Source organism: Orycteropus afer, unplaced genomic scaffold (genome assembly GCF_000298275.1).
Source record: "Orycteropus afer afer isolate SDZICR_OR568_19922 unplaced genomic scaffold, OryAfe1.0 scaffold00067, whole genome shotgun sequence".
In the NCBI taxonomy this organism is placed as follows: Eukaryota; Metazoa; Chordata; class Mammalia; order Tubulidentata; family Orycteropodidae; genus Orycteropus; species Orycteropus afer.
This window is the reverse complement of record NW_006921654.1, coordinates 5691769-5711577: the sequence shown is the minus strand read 5'-3', so window position 1 is coordinate 5711577 and position 19809 is coordinate 5691769. Positions and strand designations below refer to the sequence as shown.

The 19809-nt window shown below is 41.2% G+C and overlaps 1 protein-coding gene across 1 annotated transcript in view; it reads right to left on the bottom strand.

Annotated features, from left to right (window-relative positions):
- LOC103196551 (cytochrome b5 type B) overlaps nucleotides 1–5496 on the bottom strand; it is a 40052-nt gene extending 34556 nt beyond the window's left edge. Inside the window, exon 1 of the mRNA XM_007940308.2 lies at nucleotides 5329–5496. Coding sequence (XP_007938499.1) covers nucleotides 5329–5490 — 162 coding nt within the window. The 5' untranslated portion in view covers nucleotides 5491–5496. The remainder of the gene's footprint in view (nucleotides 1–5328) is intronic.
- Between the last annotated feature and the right edge of the window lie 14313 nt (nucleotides 5497–19809).

Genomic DNA, 19809 nt, shown 5'->3' with positions numbered 1-19809 from the left:
CCTGAGAGAGAGTGGGCACCTCCCAGAACATTATATTGTGCCACGCCCAACAGAAATACTCCACTTGGATAACATTTACAATCAGCTCCTCAGCTGCTCATTCCACCACTGAGTTTACAATGACTTATGGGTAGAAAAGCCATACTAAGTAATTTACTACACTGCAGTGAACTACTGTATGGAAAGTGAATTTGCTCTGTAAATCTTCACCCAAATCAAAATAAAATAATAATAAAAAAAAAAAAGCTCGCAAGCGGCCATCTAGATGTAACGATGGGTCTCTCCTCGACCAGAGCAAAAAAGAATGAAGAAAACCAAAGATTCATGGAAACAATTAGTCCTCATGACCAGCACACCATGCAATCCTCAGCCTATATGACTATGAGACCAGAAGAACTAGATGGTGCCTGGCTACCACTGTCAACCACCTGGAGGGGAATCTATGTAGGAGATCCTGGATAGAGAGGGAGAACAATGTGGAACAAAACTCAAAATTATTTGGAAAAAAGGAGACCAGGTTTGCTGGTCTGATAGAGCCTGGGTCAATGATTTTCCATTACACCTAGGATCAATTCCAAACTACCGACCAGGCCTTCCATGCCCTGGTCCCTGTCTAGCTCTCTGGCTACAGTCCTGTGCTGCTCACTACACAATAGCTACAACTTCTATCAGTCCTCTTAATGTAACCAAGTTCTCGACTGACTTTGCAAATGCTATTGCTGGAATGGTCCTTTCTCTATTCTTCCCAAAGCTAGTTCATTCTCATCAGTCCAATTAAAAGTCATCTTCTTACAAAGCCTTTTCTGGATCTACCACAGTACCTTTAGTGGCCATCAACTTGGCCCCAATTCAAGGCAACTCTATGTACAATGGGATCAGACTATTGTGAAACCACAGGGTTCCACTGGCTGATTTTCCAAAGTAGATCGCCAGGCCTTCCTTCCGAGTCTGTCTTAGTCGGGAAGCTTTGTCGAAAGCTGTTCACCATCACAGCAATACGAAAGCTTCCACTGACAGTGGTGGCTGGGCTTGAGATGTACTGGCTGGGAATCAAACTAGGGTCCCTCACATGGAAGGAGAAAACTTAACAATGAATCACCACTGTGCTCACACCTGATATAGTCAGCACTGCACTTAACAAATATTTGCTGAAAGTTTATTGAATGAATAAACTGTTATCCCATCTATGGATCAGCACCTAAAGTAATATTCCCATTTATGTCAAGTTACTGAAAAATACATACAAGGCTTTAAATTTTAACAAATCATCTGTAATCAAGTACACAGTTACACATACTTACAAAATTAACTAAAATAAAGTTCACAAAATCATATTTACCTTTGTCGTAAGATACTGTCATTGTTTTTAATGTGATTTTTCCAAACTACTAAATAGTGAAAAGACAATGATGTAAACTACTCCAAGCAAGGTTTTGGTTTTTCATTCAAGGGTTCAATTAAACCAAGAGCACTGACTTAAATAGTACAAAATAAATTTATTAAGGGAAAGATAATGCAATTACATTACCAGTTCTAAATTATCACATTCAAACTCTAAGACTATAACCATATTCACTGATCAAAAAACAGCAAATTATGGATGCAGGGTATTCAGATTAGGAACCTTTAATAAGGAGGGGCCCCAACAGGAGGGTGATTTCATATTGAATGACAGGGATGAAAACTAGTGTAAATAAATCTTCCCCCATCTCATCTAATTGATTTAATGCAGAGGGTCAGTGAAAAAGGGAAAGACCTTCAACAAGGGAAGACTGACACGGTGACTAGAACCATGGGCTCATGCATGGCAACGACTGTAAGGATGTCGCATGACTTGGTAGTGTTTCTTTCTGTTGTACGAGGGTCACTATGAATCAGAATTGACTGGAGGGCTCTCAACAACCACATTGCATCTAAAAGCAGCCCTATTCTTCCTGACTCACAGGCCACAAATCTTAGTGTGATCCCTGACTCCTTTTTTTTTTTTTTTCACTTCCTAAATCCAGTAAATCATTAAATCAATCCTATCAGATCTACCATCACAACACATCTAGAGTCTGACACTTCTCGCACCCCTCATTGCAACTATCCTAGTCTAAGCCACAATCATTTCTTGTCTGAGTTACTATATAGCCTTCTATCTGGTCTCCTTCATTCTGCCCTTGCCCTCCAACAGTCTCTTCTCAACACTGAAATCAGAGTGAATCTATTAAACCATTAAGTCACAGTATGTCACCCATCTGCCTAAGTTTCCCATCTCAGGGCAAAAGTCAAAGGATTCCTAAAGCCTGCAAAGCCCTACATGAGCTGCCCTTTCCAAATTATGCTAACCTCACCTACTCACGGTTCCTCAAATACACCAGACATGCTCCTGCCTCAAATGGGAGCTTACTCCCTTTTGCCAGGGATGCTCTTCTCCAAATATCCACATGTCTAGATCCCTTAACTTCCTTCCAATCTTTATTCTAGTCAACTTCTTAATAAGGCAATCCTACCTAAAATATCAGCCCCTCACTGCTATCCTCCCAACTTCCACACATATTCCACTCCTCTTTCCTTTGTTCTCCTTACCACTTACCGCTACCTGACATAGTATATATTTTAGGTATTTACTTTGCTTATTGTCCACCTCCCTAGAATGTAATATCCATGAGAACATAAACGTTCAACTATTCACTGCTGTATCCCCAGCACCTAGAACAGTATCTGGCAATTCAAAGACTCATTCTTATTTGAATGAATAGCTGGGTAGATCAATGAATGGATGAATGAAGGGCCTGGCATGAGCCAACACAAACAGAGACAAGAGAATAGATAGGTAAAACCAAAAAACCCAACTCACTGCCATTGAGCCAGATCCAACTCATAGCGACCCCTCCTTGGGTTTCCAAGGCAGTATCACTACAGAAGTAGATTGTCCAACCTTCCTTCCAGAAGAGTGGCGGGTGGGTTTGAACCACCAGCCTTCTGGTTAGGAGTCAAATGCCTTAGGCATTACGCCACCAGGCTCCTGAACAGATAGGTAAGCATGGATGATTACAGGTAAAGATCTGTAGTTCAAGCTTCAAGGACAGCCTTGACACACCTGTGATGTCTCTGGCCCCATCAGAATATGGTGAAATGTGTCAGCAACCACTAGTTGAGACTGAATTAACGCTCTCTACAACACTGAGTAGGAGCTCTGGTAGCATAGTGGCTAAGTCACTTGTCTGCTAACCAGACAGCTGGCGGTTCAAACCCACCAGCCACTCCTCGGAAGGAAGGTTGGGCAATCCTACTTCCGTAGTGATACTGCCTCGGAAACCCAAGGAGGGGTCGCTATGGGTCGGGGCCGACTCGACGGCACATAACAACAACAACAACAACAACACTGAGTATTGCTTCCCATTATCTATTCTCAATCAAGAAAGAAGAAATGTAGAGGAAATTAAACAACAAATAAAAAACATGACTGCCTACTCATTATGAACTATGCTTTAAAATCCTGTAATACATAATTGAAACTTATCAGGCAAACACCAGAAAATACAGCTTAATTTTGAAATAATGCAAGGTAGACAAGAGAAATCAAGGAATTTATCTAAAGCAGACTCTGCCACTAATCATAAATGTGTGACCAGAATCTCTCTGAACCTGATTCTTGTAAACTCAAATTAAGGGTCACTGCTATTCAAGTCAGGAGCTCTGGTGGTGTAGTGCCTAAGGCATTTGACTGCTAACCAGAAGGCTGGCAGTTCAAACCCACCAGCCAGCTACCCCTTGGAAGGAAGGTCAGGCAATCCACTTCCGTAGTGATACCTCCTCAGAAATCCAAGGAGGGATCTCTATGAATTGGATCCAACTCCATGGCAGTGTGTTGTGCTGTTGCTATCCAAGTCACTTCCACCTAATTGTTTTGAGAATGCAACGAAATAGTGAGAAAGAAAAGGATAAAAGACCATACGACATACAAATGTAAAAAGTTACTAAGTTCTAAGATATTAATTTGTCAGCCACTAGGAAGATTTATTAGTCTTTTTTTTTCTTTCAAACTTTAAGTTTTAGAAGTTTTTACAGTATTATGAGTCAAAATGTAAAGATTTCTCTTCTCCAAATTAATTTCTTTAAAAACATTTTATTAGTCTATTTTCTCCAGAGAAAATATTAATAGAAATGAACTGTTTCTCAGTTACAGTAAGGTCATATTATATAGGCGCAACCAAGGAATTAACAACCAAAAAAACCAGTTGCTATCAAGTCAATTCCAACTCCTGCAACCCCACGTGTGTCAGAGTAGAACTGCACTCCACAGGGTTTTCAATGGCTAATTTATTTTAAGTAGATTACCAGGCCTTTCTTCCAAGGTGCCTCTGGGGGAACTTGAACCTACAACCTTTAGGTTAGCAGCTGAGATCACAAATCATTTGCTCCACTCAGGATCTCCAAGGAATTAACTACAGGGTTATCGATATATTACTTAAAATTAAATGGTCCAATGAATTATAAACATGAAGTATGTGGAAATGGGAAATGTTTTGTTACATATACATTTACCATAAGTAAAAAAAAGAAATGATTCACCAAAGATAGAGATATAAATAAACCCAAAGCCTGAAACTTATCTTACTTGGTAGTATTCCAGTGATCGTTTGGAGGTGAGAGAAATCGTTGCAAAGAGGCAACTTCTTAGGGTGATGGAAATGCTCTAATTCTTGAGGTATAGATTACATGGGTGAATACGTTTGTCAAAACTCATCGAACTGTACATTTTAAATAGATTCCTGAAACAAAAATTTCAGTTGCACCATGCCCTTAAGGAGAACTTATGTAATGAAATCTAAAATATCTGCCTTCAAGAGTTAAGCAAGCTGCTGACAAAACCTGAGTTAACGGCACAAAGATCGCCTCACGACCTTCTGGCCTCCAGGGTAACTCACATTAAAAGGAGAAAAGCTTTTTCTCAAGAAAATGAAAGGCAAAAATGGTATTACTTCAGATTTAGGTTCGAATGCCTGCTCTAAACCGTTAAATGTCTTTGTGACCTTGAGAGTCCTCAACTTCTCCGAGCCTCGGTTTCCCTTTCTGTAAAATGGGGATAATGATGGCTTAGAGGTTAGCCTGACGCACAGTAAGCGCTCAATACATGATTGTTACTATTAACTAAAGCCCTAGAATTCAGTGCCGGCTGGAAAAGCCCTAGTTTCCCTGAGAGCTGTGGTCCCTTTTGTACGCCTCATCCCCTTCGGCCAAGCCTCATTCCCCTCATACACACAACCCTCACAGTCTCTGCAGGCTCGACGACCCCTTATCCCAGTAGCCCCCAGAGGCTGCCCACCTCCCAGACCCCACCTCTTCGAGGAAGCGGGTGACATCGTAGACTCGCCCGTGGATCACCAGCCATATTTCCTTCGAGGAACTGCGCTTCGCTACCTCCTCCAACCGGTAATAAGTGACGGAGGTCTCGACCCCCTGCCCTTTCCCGTCACTGCTGCTAGCTTCCACAGTAGCCATTGGCAGAAATATCTCCCCCTCACCGCTGCCGTGATTTCAGCAGCTAACTTCCTTGGGGCAAAGCCCGCGCTCAGCCCTACCGAGCTTCCGTAACCAGGGCCCATAAGCACTTCGGGGGGGAATCCTAGCAACAGCCAATCAGGCCACGGAATACTTCCTGGTTCGTTTTGTCTTCACCAATAAAACGAGATTTCCAGTTCTCAAACAAGCCCACTCCTCGCCCGATCCTCGGGGCGTAGGCCTGGTTCGACGTCCAACTAACCAATCAGTGTTGTCCAGCTGCTCCAAAACTTTACCAATCAGATACTGTGATTTTGGAAAGGCACCTAACGAAGAGTTTTTTTTGACAAGTGTCATCTCAAAAGAAGTTCTTCGCTCGGTGTACCGAACTGCAGGGTTCTGAGATAGGGGACCGCTTCCCTTTCCTTGCCGCTTCCCTTTGTATCACCATGGACTCCTGTCCAGTCACGCAAAGTCACGTTTCCTTCACCACCTGCCTAGCCATTATTCCAGCCATGGGTTTACATCCCTGCTCTGTCGCCTCCATACTGTAATCTGGCGAATCCATCTCTCTAAAGACTATTTCCTCATCAGTAAAATGGGCATGCTAACCTCTCTGCCTTACAAAATGATTTAGATGATTAAATGAGAATGTACCTGTAAAGCACATGTAGTAATTGCTACCTAATGAGCCAGTATTAGAAAAGGTCTTAATTTCAGGTAGGTAACAGTCCCTGAGGACAGCTATTAGGGGTATGGAGCATCCCAAGTATCTACTATTACTGAGAATCGGACTTTTAAATTATTTTGTGACCAGGGGGGAGATGTATCACTATAAATGTATACACACTAGTTTCTACCAGGTCTAAAGCAGAATTCACTTCCGCTGTTCCCCTCCCCCATTAGAGCTCCCACCATTTTGGAATTCCAGGTTTAGTTAATGTGCAGTGTTCTGGGCTACTTATTTTAAACTGCCAGAACAGCTGACATATTGGTCATGGAAGAATGTCATGTTCACCATGCCACCATTCAGGGCTCCACAATCCAACCCCGATTTCTTGCACTAATATTTTCCACCATTCCTTTTTATAAGCTTACCAGCCACTGACTCCTAAACCTTCTGGGCTTAAAACCACATCAAGGATCATTCAACCACTTGGGTTCAAGCACCTTCCCATTCCTATTCATATTTCAAGCCCTTGCTCAATTCTTCCTGTTTCACGAATTATTCTCCTACAGCTCCAGTGGTTCCATCCTCTTATAGCACCTAAGCATATACTATTTCAGAAAATCTTCTATTTCTGTAAATTTTAACTTTTCATATTTTATTTCCCTAATTGGACTGAAACTATGAGGGCAACTCCATATATCCAATAGGATGCTTAGGATCTTTCACAATGTCTAGATTAGATTATGTACATTCATTTTGGAAATATTTACTAAATAGTGATTAGATTATTTACATTCATTTTGGGGAATTTACTAAATATTTAGCATGTGACAAGCACCGTGATAGGCTTTGAGGATAGAAAAGTAACAGAAGAAACCACAGAGAAAATTGTCAAAGATTTGTTGGAAGAGAATTTCCCTGATATGATGAAAGACAAGAATACATTCATTTGAGAAGTCCAACAAACCCCAAAAAGGATAGACCCTGAAAGAAAATCACCAGGACATACCATCATCAAACTTGCCAAAACCAAAGACAAAGAAAGAATCGTGAAAGCAGCATGGAAAAAAACAAAAAGTTACCCACAAAGGCCAACCAATAAGACTAAGCTCAGATTTCTCAGCAGAAACCATACAGATTAAAAGGCAGTGGGAAGGTGTATACAAAACCCTGAAAGAAAAAAAATTTCCAACCAAGAATTATATACCCAGTGAAATTGTCCCTCAAATATAATGGTGAAATTAGGTCATTTCCAGATAAACACAGATTAAGGGAATTTGTTAAAACCAGACCAATCTTACAACTCCCTTTAGGGAGTCCTTTGGACAGAGAACAAAAACAGCAAATAATAAATGACCATTAACACACATGATGATATAACCAAGAAACCAACCCAGTTACGGAAGTATCCAAAGAAAATTTAAGCCTACGAGATTTTAAACAGGGAACTGTTGTTGTTGTTGTTGTTAATATGCCTATGCGTCGAGTCAGACCCGACTCATAGCAACCCCTCCTTGGGTTTCCAACAGTATCACTATGAGGCAGTATCACTACGGAAGTAGGACTGCCCAACCTTTCTTCCAAGGAGTGCTGGTGGGTTTGAACCACCAGCCTTCTGGTGAGCAGTCAAGGGCCTTAGGCACTATGCTACCAGAGCTCCTGGCGGTATCACTGTGGAAGTAGATTGCCCAACCTTCCTTCTGAGGAGTTGCTGGTGGGTTTGAACCACTAGCCTTCTGGTTAGCAGTCAACTGCCTTAAGCACTATGCTACCAGAGCTCCTAAACATGGAACTAGAGACATAAATTGACAAATGAGGACAACTACAAACCAAAAAGAGAGAAAAAATAGTGTAGTTACAGAACTTCTAAATGGTGAGGAAGTCAAGACAATGGCAAGATAGAATGGACAATATAAACCACAGGGTAACCTCGAAGAAAAATGATAAATCTTCACATCAAAATAAAAAGGAGGACAAGCACAAATATTTAGCAAATACGAAAACAATAGCAATGAAGGAAATGATAACATGAGTCATAAACAAAGTGAGCTCAGCAAAGAAAATTATACAGAACAAAGAAATCAGGAACACTACAAAAAAAACACATAACAAAATGACAACAACAAATTCATACCTGTCAATAATTACACTGAATGTCAATGGATTAGGAGCTCTGGTGACATAGTGCCTAAGGCTGCTCAATCCAGACTGCAAACCAGAAGGCTGACAGTTCAAACCCACCAGCCTCTCCTCAGAAGGAAGGTTGGGCAATCTACTTCCATCGTGATACCACCTCAGAAACCCAAGGAGGGGTCACTGTGAGTCAGGTCCGATGTGACAGCAGGCTGTTTTTTGGGGCATCAATGGATTAAATGCATCACTCAACTGAAGGAGAATTAAATATTGGATAAGAAAACATAACCCATCAATATGCTGTTTACAAGAGACATACCTTAGAGGCAAAGAGAGTACAGCAAAAGTAAAAGTGGGCATACCCTTAGTGGTAGGAGAGAGATCTGAGACTGGGAAGGAGAGAGTGGTTGGGATTCTCCAGTAGCAGGAACCTCACAAGTTTCCTCAAAGGGACCTGGGAAGGTGACAGGATCTTCAGGGAAGCAGGGCTGCATGGTGCATGCTGGGAGATTGGACCCTAGGTGCCATGGCTCTCAGTTAGCAAACATATTTGAGTCCCAGTGTGTCTGCTGTCAAAACGTCAATGGTTTGAACCCACCATCCACTCTGTGGAAGAAAGATGGAGCAGCCTGCTTCAGTTTACAGCCGTGGAAACCCAATGGGGTCGCTATGAGTCAGAACAGACTCAATGGCAATGAGTTTGGTTTTTGGTTTGAGTGTCTGCTGTTAACTCTGCAACAGATCTCATGGGCAGTGACCAATGTGAACTGAAGGCCATAGGACCCTTCTGGACTGTGTGACACTATGTAAAACCCCAGGGAGCAGGAAAGGAACACCTTCATAAATCACTGCAACTGAATTTGTTACCATCTTGGCAAGTGGATGGGAAGGATCAGATTAAGGTGGGCTTTTAAAAATTGTTAAATGTTTTTGTTTTTTTTTTAAATTTCAAACAGGTAAATTGCAAGATAATACAAAGATACATTTTTTACATGGATTTACCAATTGTTAATATTTTTCCATATTTGATTTCTCCCATATATATTGTTATTATCGCTAAACCATTTTAGAATAAGTTGCAGATGTGATAACCATTTAATTAAGTATGTTTCTACATGTATCTTTTAAGAATAAAAATGTAATCTTACATACAAAAAAAAAAAAAAACCTCACTGCTGTTGAGTGGAATCCGACTCATGGGGACCCCTCCTCCTTGGGTTTCTGAGGCCGTATCTCTACAGAAGTAGATTCCCCAGTCTTCCTCCCATGAGCACATCCGAGAACAGGCCAGCGCGTACCTGGAGTGAGGGGTCACCTCACGGTGCCCTCAGGGGCGGTATCGACAGGCTCAGAACAGTGTGCTAGACAATAGTGTTTTGTTTTTTTTTTAAATCAATATTAAATACCATAAATTTGAAAATTATACTGGGGTTATACTTACCCCAGTATAATTTTCAAATTCAAGCCATTTAACATTGATTTTTAAAGAACTACTATGTAGTACACTGTCCACATTATTTTCCAATTATTGAAATAATATCCTTTGCAGAAATTTTGTGTGCTGTGTGATCCAGGGAGTTCTGGTGTTGCAATGGTTAAGGCATTTGGTTGCTAACCCACCACCTTCTCCACAGAAGAAAGATGATGCAGTCTCCTTCAGTAAAGATTTACAGACTTGGAAACCCTATGGGGTAGTTACACTCTGCCCTACAGGGTTGCTATGAGTTGGAATTGAATGGATGGCAGTGGGTGGGTGGTGGTGGTGGTGGATGTGTGATCACGATCCCATTCAGGATCACATGTTACATTTATTTAGACCTCTTTAGATTCAATAATCAGCAACATTTCCACAGTTGTTTCCTTCATGACACTGACATTTTTTAAGAGTACAGCCTCAAATTGATTTATTTTTTCTCACAATGAATTAGATTTTTAAAAATATTGTGGCTTGAATGTGTTGGTTATAAATTCATACACACAATCTACAGGACATGTTAGCCAGAACATCTGGCTTGAAATCCATCCCTACCACTCACAAACTCTTTGACCTTCCTCAGGTTTCTCAATCTCTGTTTTCCATATAGATATCCAGTTGTTCCAGCACCATCTGATGAAAACACTTCCCACTGCATTGTTTCTCTTGACTATGTTGGGCATTCCTACTTCCATAGTGATACTGCCTCGGAAACCCAAGGAGGGGTCGCTATGAGTCGGGGCCGACTCGATGGCAAACAACAACAACAACAACATGCTAAAAACTGACTGACTCTATATACGTGTAAGGAGCTCTGGTAGAGCAGTGGTTAAGCATCTGGCTGCTAGCTAACCATAAGTTTGGCAGTTTGAACCTACCAGCCACACCACGGGAGAAAGATGAGACAGTTGGCTTCCATAAATATTTACAGCCTTGAAAACCTTATGAGAGAGTTCAACTCTGTCCTATAGAGTCACTATGAGTCAGAATTGACTCTATGGCATGGGTTTGGCATATATATCTATATATCTTTTACTGGACTTTCAATTCTGTCCCAATGATGTCTTTGTCTGTCAGTTGTTACAGAGCAACATCATGGAATCTGCTTTAGTAAAAGCAAAAGAAATTTTACTGAGGGACAGAGACAGTCTGGCCCAGGAAGACAACCAAATTCATGGAATGAAAATGGCCATTCCACTGGACAATGAGGGAGTAAATATTTTTGTGCAGTTGGAGCTGGAATTAATAGTTACAAAATCATAATTGGCTGGAAGGGTAGTTAAAGGCAGGAGATCTAAAAGCAGGGGTTTAGCAGGACTAGGTGCATGACATGTGCGTGGGACTAGATGATTGGTTACGGGTACATAATTTCAAGCGTATGTACTCTTCAGTTTATTACAGAATGGTGACAGGACAATGGCAGGACAGCTTTTTGGGTAACCTCCTATAAAAATTGCTTTCTCAATCTGTCTGTTTCTGGGGGTCTACTGTAAAGATTCACTGATAATGCTATACATCAAGACCCTTTGGTACAAGCTATCACGTCTTGCCATCTATCTGACCATAGTGGAAAGACAGTTTGGGAGGGGTTTGTGATCTTCTGCACCTGCCGGACCTCAGGGGGGAAAAAAAAAAAAAAAGAAAGAAATGTCTCCTTTAGGGCATATGGGAACTCTGGTGGAGTAGTGCCTAAGGCACTTGACTGCTAACCAGAAGGCTGGCGGTTCAAACCCACCAGCCACTCCTCGGAAAGAAGGTTGGGCAATCTACTACCATAGTGATACACCTCAGAAACCTAAGGAGGGGTCGCTATGAGTCAGACCCCACTTGATGGCAGTGAGTTTGGTTTTTTTTTTTTTTTAGGGCATATGGCCAGCATAAAGATTAGATAGTATCAGAGTTAGAGGAACTGCTGTTAAAAAAGACTGCTTTAAAATTCAACATGGATTCTAGACTGCCAGGCCTTTAAAATGGAGTTAAGTCTCCACTTTCAAACCACTCTATTTACACATACCATGTGCCTCTGATTTTAAGCTCTCCAAGGTCACAGCCTTGGAGCAGTTCTCCTCTGCACACAGGGTCACCAAGAGTCAGAACTACTGACTCAATTGCAACTAACATCAACATGTCAATTCCACACAGTCCTGATTACTGTAGCTTTGTTGTTGTTGTTATGTGCCTTCGACCCAAGGTCTGACTCATAGTGACCCCTCCTTGGGTTTCCGAGGCAGTATCACTATGGAAGTAGGATTGCCCAACCTTCCTTCCGAGGAGTGGCTAGTGGGTTTGAACCCCCAGTCGTCTGGTTAGTAGTCAAGTGCCTTAGCCACTATGCTACCAGAACTGTAGCTTTGTAGGAAGGTTTAAATCCAGGTAGTAGAAGTCCTCCAGCTTTGCTCTTATTTTTCAAAATTTTTTTTGCTATTCTAGATCCTTTGCGTTTCCACACAAATTTTAAAATCAGCTTCCTGATCAAGGTTAACATCATCAGTGATAAGTCACGTTGATAGCATGTATCCCATGGTATTATGTGATGAGAAGGGCATGTCACCTCTGTGGTAGTCTTCCCAAGAACCTATAACCCCAGTCGAAGCATGAGAAAAACATTGTTGTTGTTGTTGTTGTTGTTATATGCCGTCGAGTCAAACCCGACTCATAGCGACCCCAAAACATTAGGGAAACCCAAATTGAAGAGCATCTACAAAATACTTAACCAGTAGTCCTCAAACATAAAGTATATCTGAACATAAAGAAAACAAAATCATCACAACTGGTCCAATAAATGTAATAAATGACAAGGAAACTGAAGTTTTCAAGGATTTCATTCTACTTGGATTAACTACCAATGCCCATGAAAGCAGCAATCAAGAAATCAAATGACATGTTGCAATGGGCAAAGCTGCTGCAAAAACCTCTTTAAAGCTTTAAAAAGCAAAGATTTCACTCAAGGACTAAGGTGTGGCTGACCCAAGCCATAATCTTTGCAGTCACCTCATAAGCAAACAAAAGCTGGACAGTAAAAGAGGAAGATCAAAGAGGAATTGAATTGTGCATTCAAGTATTTTACTGAGAAAGTGAAAAGACAACTACAGAGTGGAGGAAAATATTTGCGAACAGTATCTCTGATAAGGGTTTAATATCCAGAATACATAAAGAACCTCTACAAGTCAATAATAAAAAGACATGCCAATTACAAAGTGGGAAACAGACTAATACACCTGCAAATCAGACATGGGAGTGGCATCTTCTGACCTCCTCTAACTTCATAAGAGAGAGACAGAATCATCATCAACAGCCCAAAACTTATTCTGATGAGGCCAGACATGCTGCCACCCTCCAGCCTTTTTACCAGTGCAGTCCCTCCCACAGCTCTCACTACTTCTCTGTTGGGTTTGATAATTTGTTGCAACGACCACTCAGAACTCACAGGCAATACTCAAGATTATGGGGCTTATTAGGGAAGTAACAGGTTACAGTTGAGGTTCAGGAATGCTCTCAGGATACACTTCTTTCATCAGGACAATATCCCCTCTACTATGCCCTCAGGCATGCTTCTCTGGCCCTTGGCTTCTTGCCTGGCCTCTGCCCTGCTCCAGCAAGTGTAAGGAAGCTCTTTTAGCTCTGCTCCTAGGTATACCTAAGGGCCCCTCACTCCACCAGCAAGCCGCTTGCACAAAGGCACTCAGGTTTCTGGCTCCATGGGCTGGTAAACCTACTGCTACGTCTCGTGCTTCTTGGTGTCTCAGATAGGTCATCTCAGCCAAACGTCTTTGCCAAGGAGGTCCAGAGCAGGGATCTCCGGTCCAACGATGTGCTCCACTACATTTCCAGCACTTCTCTTTTGATGGCAGTGAAATTTCCTTTTCTGCCTCTGTTGTTAGATGATGTTGAATCAGCTCCAACTCATTGTGACCCTATGTACAATGGAACAAAACCCTGCCCAGTCCTGTGCCAGCCTCACAATCCTTGCTATACCTGAGCCCATTGTTGCAGCCACTGTGTCAATCCATCTCGTTGAGAGCCTTCTGCTTTCTCACTGACCCTCTACTTTACCAAGCATGAGATCCTTCCTGAGGGAATGGTCCTTTCTAACATGACAAAGCAGGTAAGATGAAGTCGGGCCATTTTCACTCCAAGGAGCATTCCAGCTACACTTCTTCCAGGACATATTTGTTCCTTCTACTGAAAGTCCCCAGTACTTTCAGCATTCTTTGTCAATACCACAAGTCAAAAGCATCAACTCTTCTTTGGTCTTCCTTATTCATTGTCCAATTTTCATACGTATATGAGGCAATTGAAAATACCAAGGCTTGAGTTAGGCACACCTTAGTCTTCAAAGAACATCTTTGTTCTTCAACACTTTAAAAAGGACTTTTGCAGCAAATTTGCTAAGGGCAATATGCCATCTGATTTCTTGACTGCTGCTTCCATTGGTGTAGATTATAGAACCAAGTAATATGAAATCTTTGACAACTTCAATCTTTTCTCCATTTATTATGATGCTGCTTTTTGGTCCAATTGTGAGGATTTACATTTTTGTTACATTGAGGTATAATCCATACTGCAGCCTGTAGTCTTTAATCTTCATCGGTAAGTGCTTTAAGCCATCTTCATTTTCAGCAAGCAAAGTTGTGTTGTCTGCAAACTGCAAGTTGTTAATGAGTCTTCCTCTGATCCTGATGTTACATTGTTCTTCAAATAGTCCAGCTTCTCGGATTATTTGCTCAGCATACAGATTGAAAAAATATGCTGAAACGATACAACCCTGACACATTCCCTTGCCGATTTTAAACCACGCAGTATCACCTTGTTCTGTTCAAACGACAGCCTCCTGATTTATGTACAGGTTCCTCATGAGCACAATTAAGTGCTCTGGAATTCTCATTCTTCTCAATGTTATCCATAATTTATTATGATCCACACAGTCAAATGCTTTTGCATAGTCAATAAAACACAAGTAAACATCTTTCTGGTATTCTTTGCTTTGAGCCAAGAGCCATCTGACATCACCAATGATATCTCTTGTTCCATGCCCTCTTCTTAATCCAACTTGCATTTCTGGAAGTTCCCTGTCAATATACTGCTGCAACTGTTTTTGAATTATCTTCAGTAAAATTTTACTTGAATCTGATATTAATGATATTGTTTGATAATTTCCACATTCTGTGGGATCACTTTTCTTTGAAATGGGTACAAATATGGATCTCTTTCAGTCAGTTGGCCAGGTAGCTGTGTTCCACATTTCTTGGCATAGATGAGTACATGCCTCCAACATGGCATCCTTTGGTTGAAATATCTCATTGGGTATTCTGTCAATTCCTGGAGCCTTGTTTCTTGCCAGTTTGTTCAGTGCAGCTTTGACTTCTACCTTCAGTACCATTGGTTCTTGATCATATGCCACCTCCTGAAATGGATGAACATCAACCAATTCTTTTAGTACAGTGACCCTGTGTATTACTTCCATCTTCTTTTGATATTTCCTGCATCATTCAATATTTTTCTCATAGAATCTTTCAACATTGCAACTCAAGGCTTGAATTTTTGCTTCAAGTCTTTCAGTTTGACAAATGCCGAGCATGTTCTTCCCTTTTGGTTCTCTAACTCCAGGTCTTTGCATGTTTCATTTTAACAATTGACTGTCTTCTTCAGCTGCTCTTTGAAATCTTCTGTTTAGCTCTTTTATCTTGTAATTTCTTTCATTTGCTTTAACTACTCTCCATTCAGGGAGCTCTGGTAGCATAATGCCTAAGGCACTTGACTGCTAACCAGAAGGCTGGAGGTTCAAACCCACCAGCCACTCCTTGGAAGGAAGGTTGGGCAATCTACTTCCATAGTGATACTGCCTCATAAACCCAAGGAGGGATCGTTATGAGTGGGATCCAACTCGATGGCACATAACAACAACTCCTCTCCATTCAAAGTCAAGTTTCAGAGTCTCTTCTGACATCTATTTAGGCTTTTTCTTCTTTTCTGTCTTTTTAATGACTTTGCTTTCTTCATGGATGATGTTCTTGATTTCATCTCACAATCTGTCTAGTTTGTAGTCATTGGTGTTCAATGCGTCAAATCTATTCTTCAGATGATCTCTAAATTCAGGTGGGATATAATCAAGGTCATATTTTGGCTCTTAGGGATCTGTTTTAATTGCCTGCCACTTCAACCTGAACTTGCATATGAGCAGTTGATGGTCTGTTCCACAGTCAGCTCCTGGCCTTGTTTTGGATTAAGATACTGAACTTCTCCATTGTTTCTTTCCACAGATACAGTTGATCCAATTCTTGTGTATTCCATCTAGTGAAGTCCACATATATAGACACCATTTATGTCGTTGTAAAATGTTATTTACAATGAATAAGTTATTGGTCTTGCAAAATTCTATCATAAGATCTCTAGCAAAATTTTATCATGCGATCTCCCAAAGCCGTATTTTCCAGCTACTGGTGATTCTTCTTTGTTTCCAGCTTTTGCATTTCAATCACCAGTAATGATCAACACGTCTTGATTGCATGTTGGGTCAATTTCAGCTGCCAAAAAACCAAACCAAGTTCACTGCTGTTGAATTGGACCCAACTCATAGTGACCCCTCCTTGGGTTTCTGAGGCAGTATCACTACAGAAGTAGATTGCCCAATCTTCCTTCCAAGGAGTGGCTGGTGGGTTTGAACTGCCAGCCTTCTGGTTAGCAGTCAAATGCCTTAGGCACTATGCCACCAAAACTCCAGAAGTTGGTAAAAATCTTCAATTTCCTAGTCTTTGACTTTAATGGTTGGTGTGTAAATTTGAGTAATAGAAGTATTAACTGGTCTTCTTTGTAGGTGTATGGATGTCATCCTATCTATCTCTGACAGCATCATACTTCAGGAACTCTTGAAACATTCTTTGTGATTATGAATGCCATGTCATCCCTCTCTAATTCATCATTCCTGGCATAGTAGATCATATGGTTGTCTGATTCAAAATGGCCAAAAACAATCCATTTCAGCTCACTAATGCCTAGGATATCGATCTTTATGTGTTCCGTATCATTTTTGACAACTTCCAACTTTCTTAGATTCATACTTTGTACATTCCATGTTCCCATTATTAACGGATATTTGCAGCTGCTTCTTCCCCTTTTGAATTGTGCCACATCAGCAAATGGAGGTCCTGAAAGGGTTACTCCATGCACAGGATTAAGGTCGAGTCGAGTTTGATGAGGCAACTCTTCCCCAGGCATATTTTAAGTGCCTTCTGACCTGAGTGACTCATCTTCCAGAACTATATATGTATCAGAAAATGTTTCAGAGCTAGTCATAAAGTTTTCCAGGGGTATATCAGTGTTTCACTGCTGTTCATGAGGTTTTCACTGGCCAATTCTTGAGAAGTGGTTGGTCCCATCCCTTCCTTCTTCCATATCTGTCTTAGTCTGGAAGCTCCACTGAAACCTGTCCACCATGAGTGGTATCTGAAATACCAGCGGTATAGCCTCTAGCCTCTAGCCTCACAGTGTGACAAACTGACCAACGAGTGGTGGCTTCTGCCTCTAGGAAGGCTCATTTTAATCCTGGCAGGGTGACAAAACTAACCAATCCCAACATTGGAGTTCTATACAACTTATTTGCATAGTCCCAGCCAGTAATTTGATGGAAGATACAAAGACTGGTTAGAAAAGCCATACCAAATAATTCACTGCAAACAAAAAAAAAAATACCTTGTCACCAAATATATACGCAACAAATGCAACACACTGCAGTTGAGTCGGATATGCCTCATAGCGACCCCTCCTTGGGTTTCCGAGGCAGTATTACTACAGAAGTAGATTGCACAACCTTCCTTCCAAGGAGTAGCTGGTGGGTTTGAACCGCCAGCCTTCTGTTTAGCAGTCAAATGCCTTAGGCACAACGTCACCAGGTATACACCAAATATCTACGATGTCATACTTGGTAAAGTGGAGGATCAACAAAAGGAGAAGGCCCTCAACAGGATGGATTGACACGGCGGCTGCGGAGATGGGCTCAGGTATAGTAGGACTGTGAGGCTAGCACAGGACCAGGCACTGTTTTGTTCTGTTGTACATAAGGTCACTATGAGTTGGTTGGTGACGACTTGCCAGCATATAACAACAACAACAAATATGTATATATGTGTACCAAATACAAACATACATATATGCATATATAAATATATACATATATACACACACACACACACACACATACACGTATATATATTAGGATGGCTATTCTGAAAAAAAAAAAAGAAGAAGAAGAAAAACCAACAAGTGTTGGTGGGAATGTAGAGAAATTAGAACCCCCGTCCATTGCTGGTAGAAGTGTAAGGTGGTGCAGCTAGTGAGGAGAAGAGTGTGGTAGTTCCATATGACTCAGCAATTCCTCTCTTAAGTATATACCCAAAAGACTTGAAAGCAGGGACTCAGACAGATACATTACAGCAATGTTCACTGCAGCTTGATTCACAATAGCCAAAAGATGGAAACAACCCAAGTGTCCATCAAGAGAGGAATGGATAAACAAAATGTGGTACAGGTATGCAATGGATTATCATTCAGCCATAAAGAGAAATGAAGTCCTGATACATACTATGACATGGATGAACCCTGAAACATTATGCTGAGAGAAATAAGTCAGACAAAAAAGGACAAATATTGTATGATGCCATTTATATAAAACATCTAGAATAGGCAAACCTATAATGACCAAAGTTTTTTAGTGGTTACCTGGGAGTGGGGGTGGGGGAGGGGATTAGGGAGTAATTGTTTGAAGAGTGTGCTAGGGAAAAAGACCCCAAATTCAAGTATGTTCCATAGAAACCCTTTTATCAAGACTTAAACAGGGCAAAGACAAAAACAATCATCTGGATGAGGGAAATTGTAGGCACGTACCCAGGACAGAGGCCAATGGAATGCTGAACCACAGTCATGGTGTTCATGATATACTGACATAAGACAGAGGACACTGAAAAGCATTATAGGATCATGATTGGTGGCAGGTCAATTCGCCACTGTCACAGGCAGACTACAGAAGAGGGTGGGAGGGAAGGACCATGACTGGGATATGTACATAATTGCAGGTTAAAAAACCTTACAGGATTGGCTATTTTTGGTACACCTCCTGAGAAACCCAAGGACGGGTCTCTATGGGTGGGAACCAACTTGAGGGCAGTGAGTTTGGTTTTTTGGTTTTATTAAAGACATGCCCAGATAAGTTCTTTGTGTAAGAAGGATATGCCCAGGTTAGTTTCCTAGTTCTCTGTGTAAGCATCTTTCTGCATAATCTACTTTTAAGCCCATTCTTCCTGAGGGCAGATTACTCCCTGGGCTTGTCCTGAACTTGTCTAAGCATAGCCATATCTCTGGCTCAATGGCCAGCAAACATTGAGGAAGTTAACATAAAGAACTCAAATGGCATCTGAAGTTATGTCAAGATTCAAAAATCAGATAAGGGCTCCCAGTGTAGACCACAGCCTTCCACAAACCAAGTACTTTAGAATTTAAGTTCTCATAAAAGAAGTACTGCGTTTCCATTAAGATTGATGAAAAAAATTGGAAACAGATAATGATGAATATAATTAATGTCAGTGAATTGTGCATTAGAGCCTAAAATCTAAATGCATTTGGTTTGTGGAAGGCTACAACCTACAGTTGGAACCTATTCCATTTTGAGCTTTGACATATGTTCAGTCACCCTTTCTAAGTTCTTTATGTTATTTCCCCAATGCTTCTGACCATTAAATCAATGTAGCCACTCTTAAGTCCAGGAAAGTACAAAGAGAGGCAGTTTGCTCCGAGAAAGAATATGGTTTTAAGTAGATTACAAATTGGGCAAGCCCTGGGAGAGGCAGCTTGTCCTTAAGAAGAGCAGATTTAACTGGTATATAGAAAGTTGCTTACACAAAGAACTAGGGAATTTGTCCTTCTTTACAACAAACAGGGTATTTAGATAAAGACCAATTATCACTCTTATTTTCTTCCCTGTTGTTGTTGTTATGTGCCCTGGGGTCAGATCCTTCCTTGGGTTTCCGGGGTGATATCCCCCTCCTTGGGT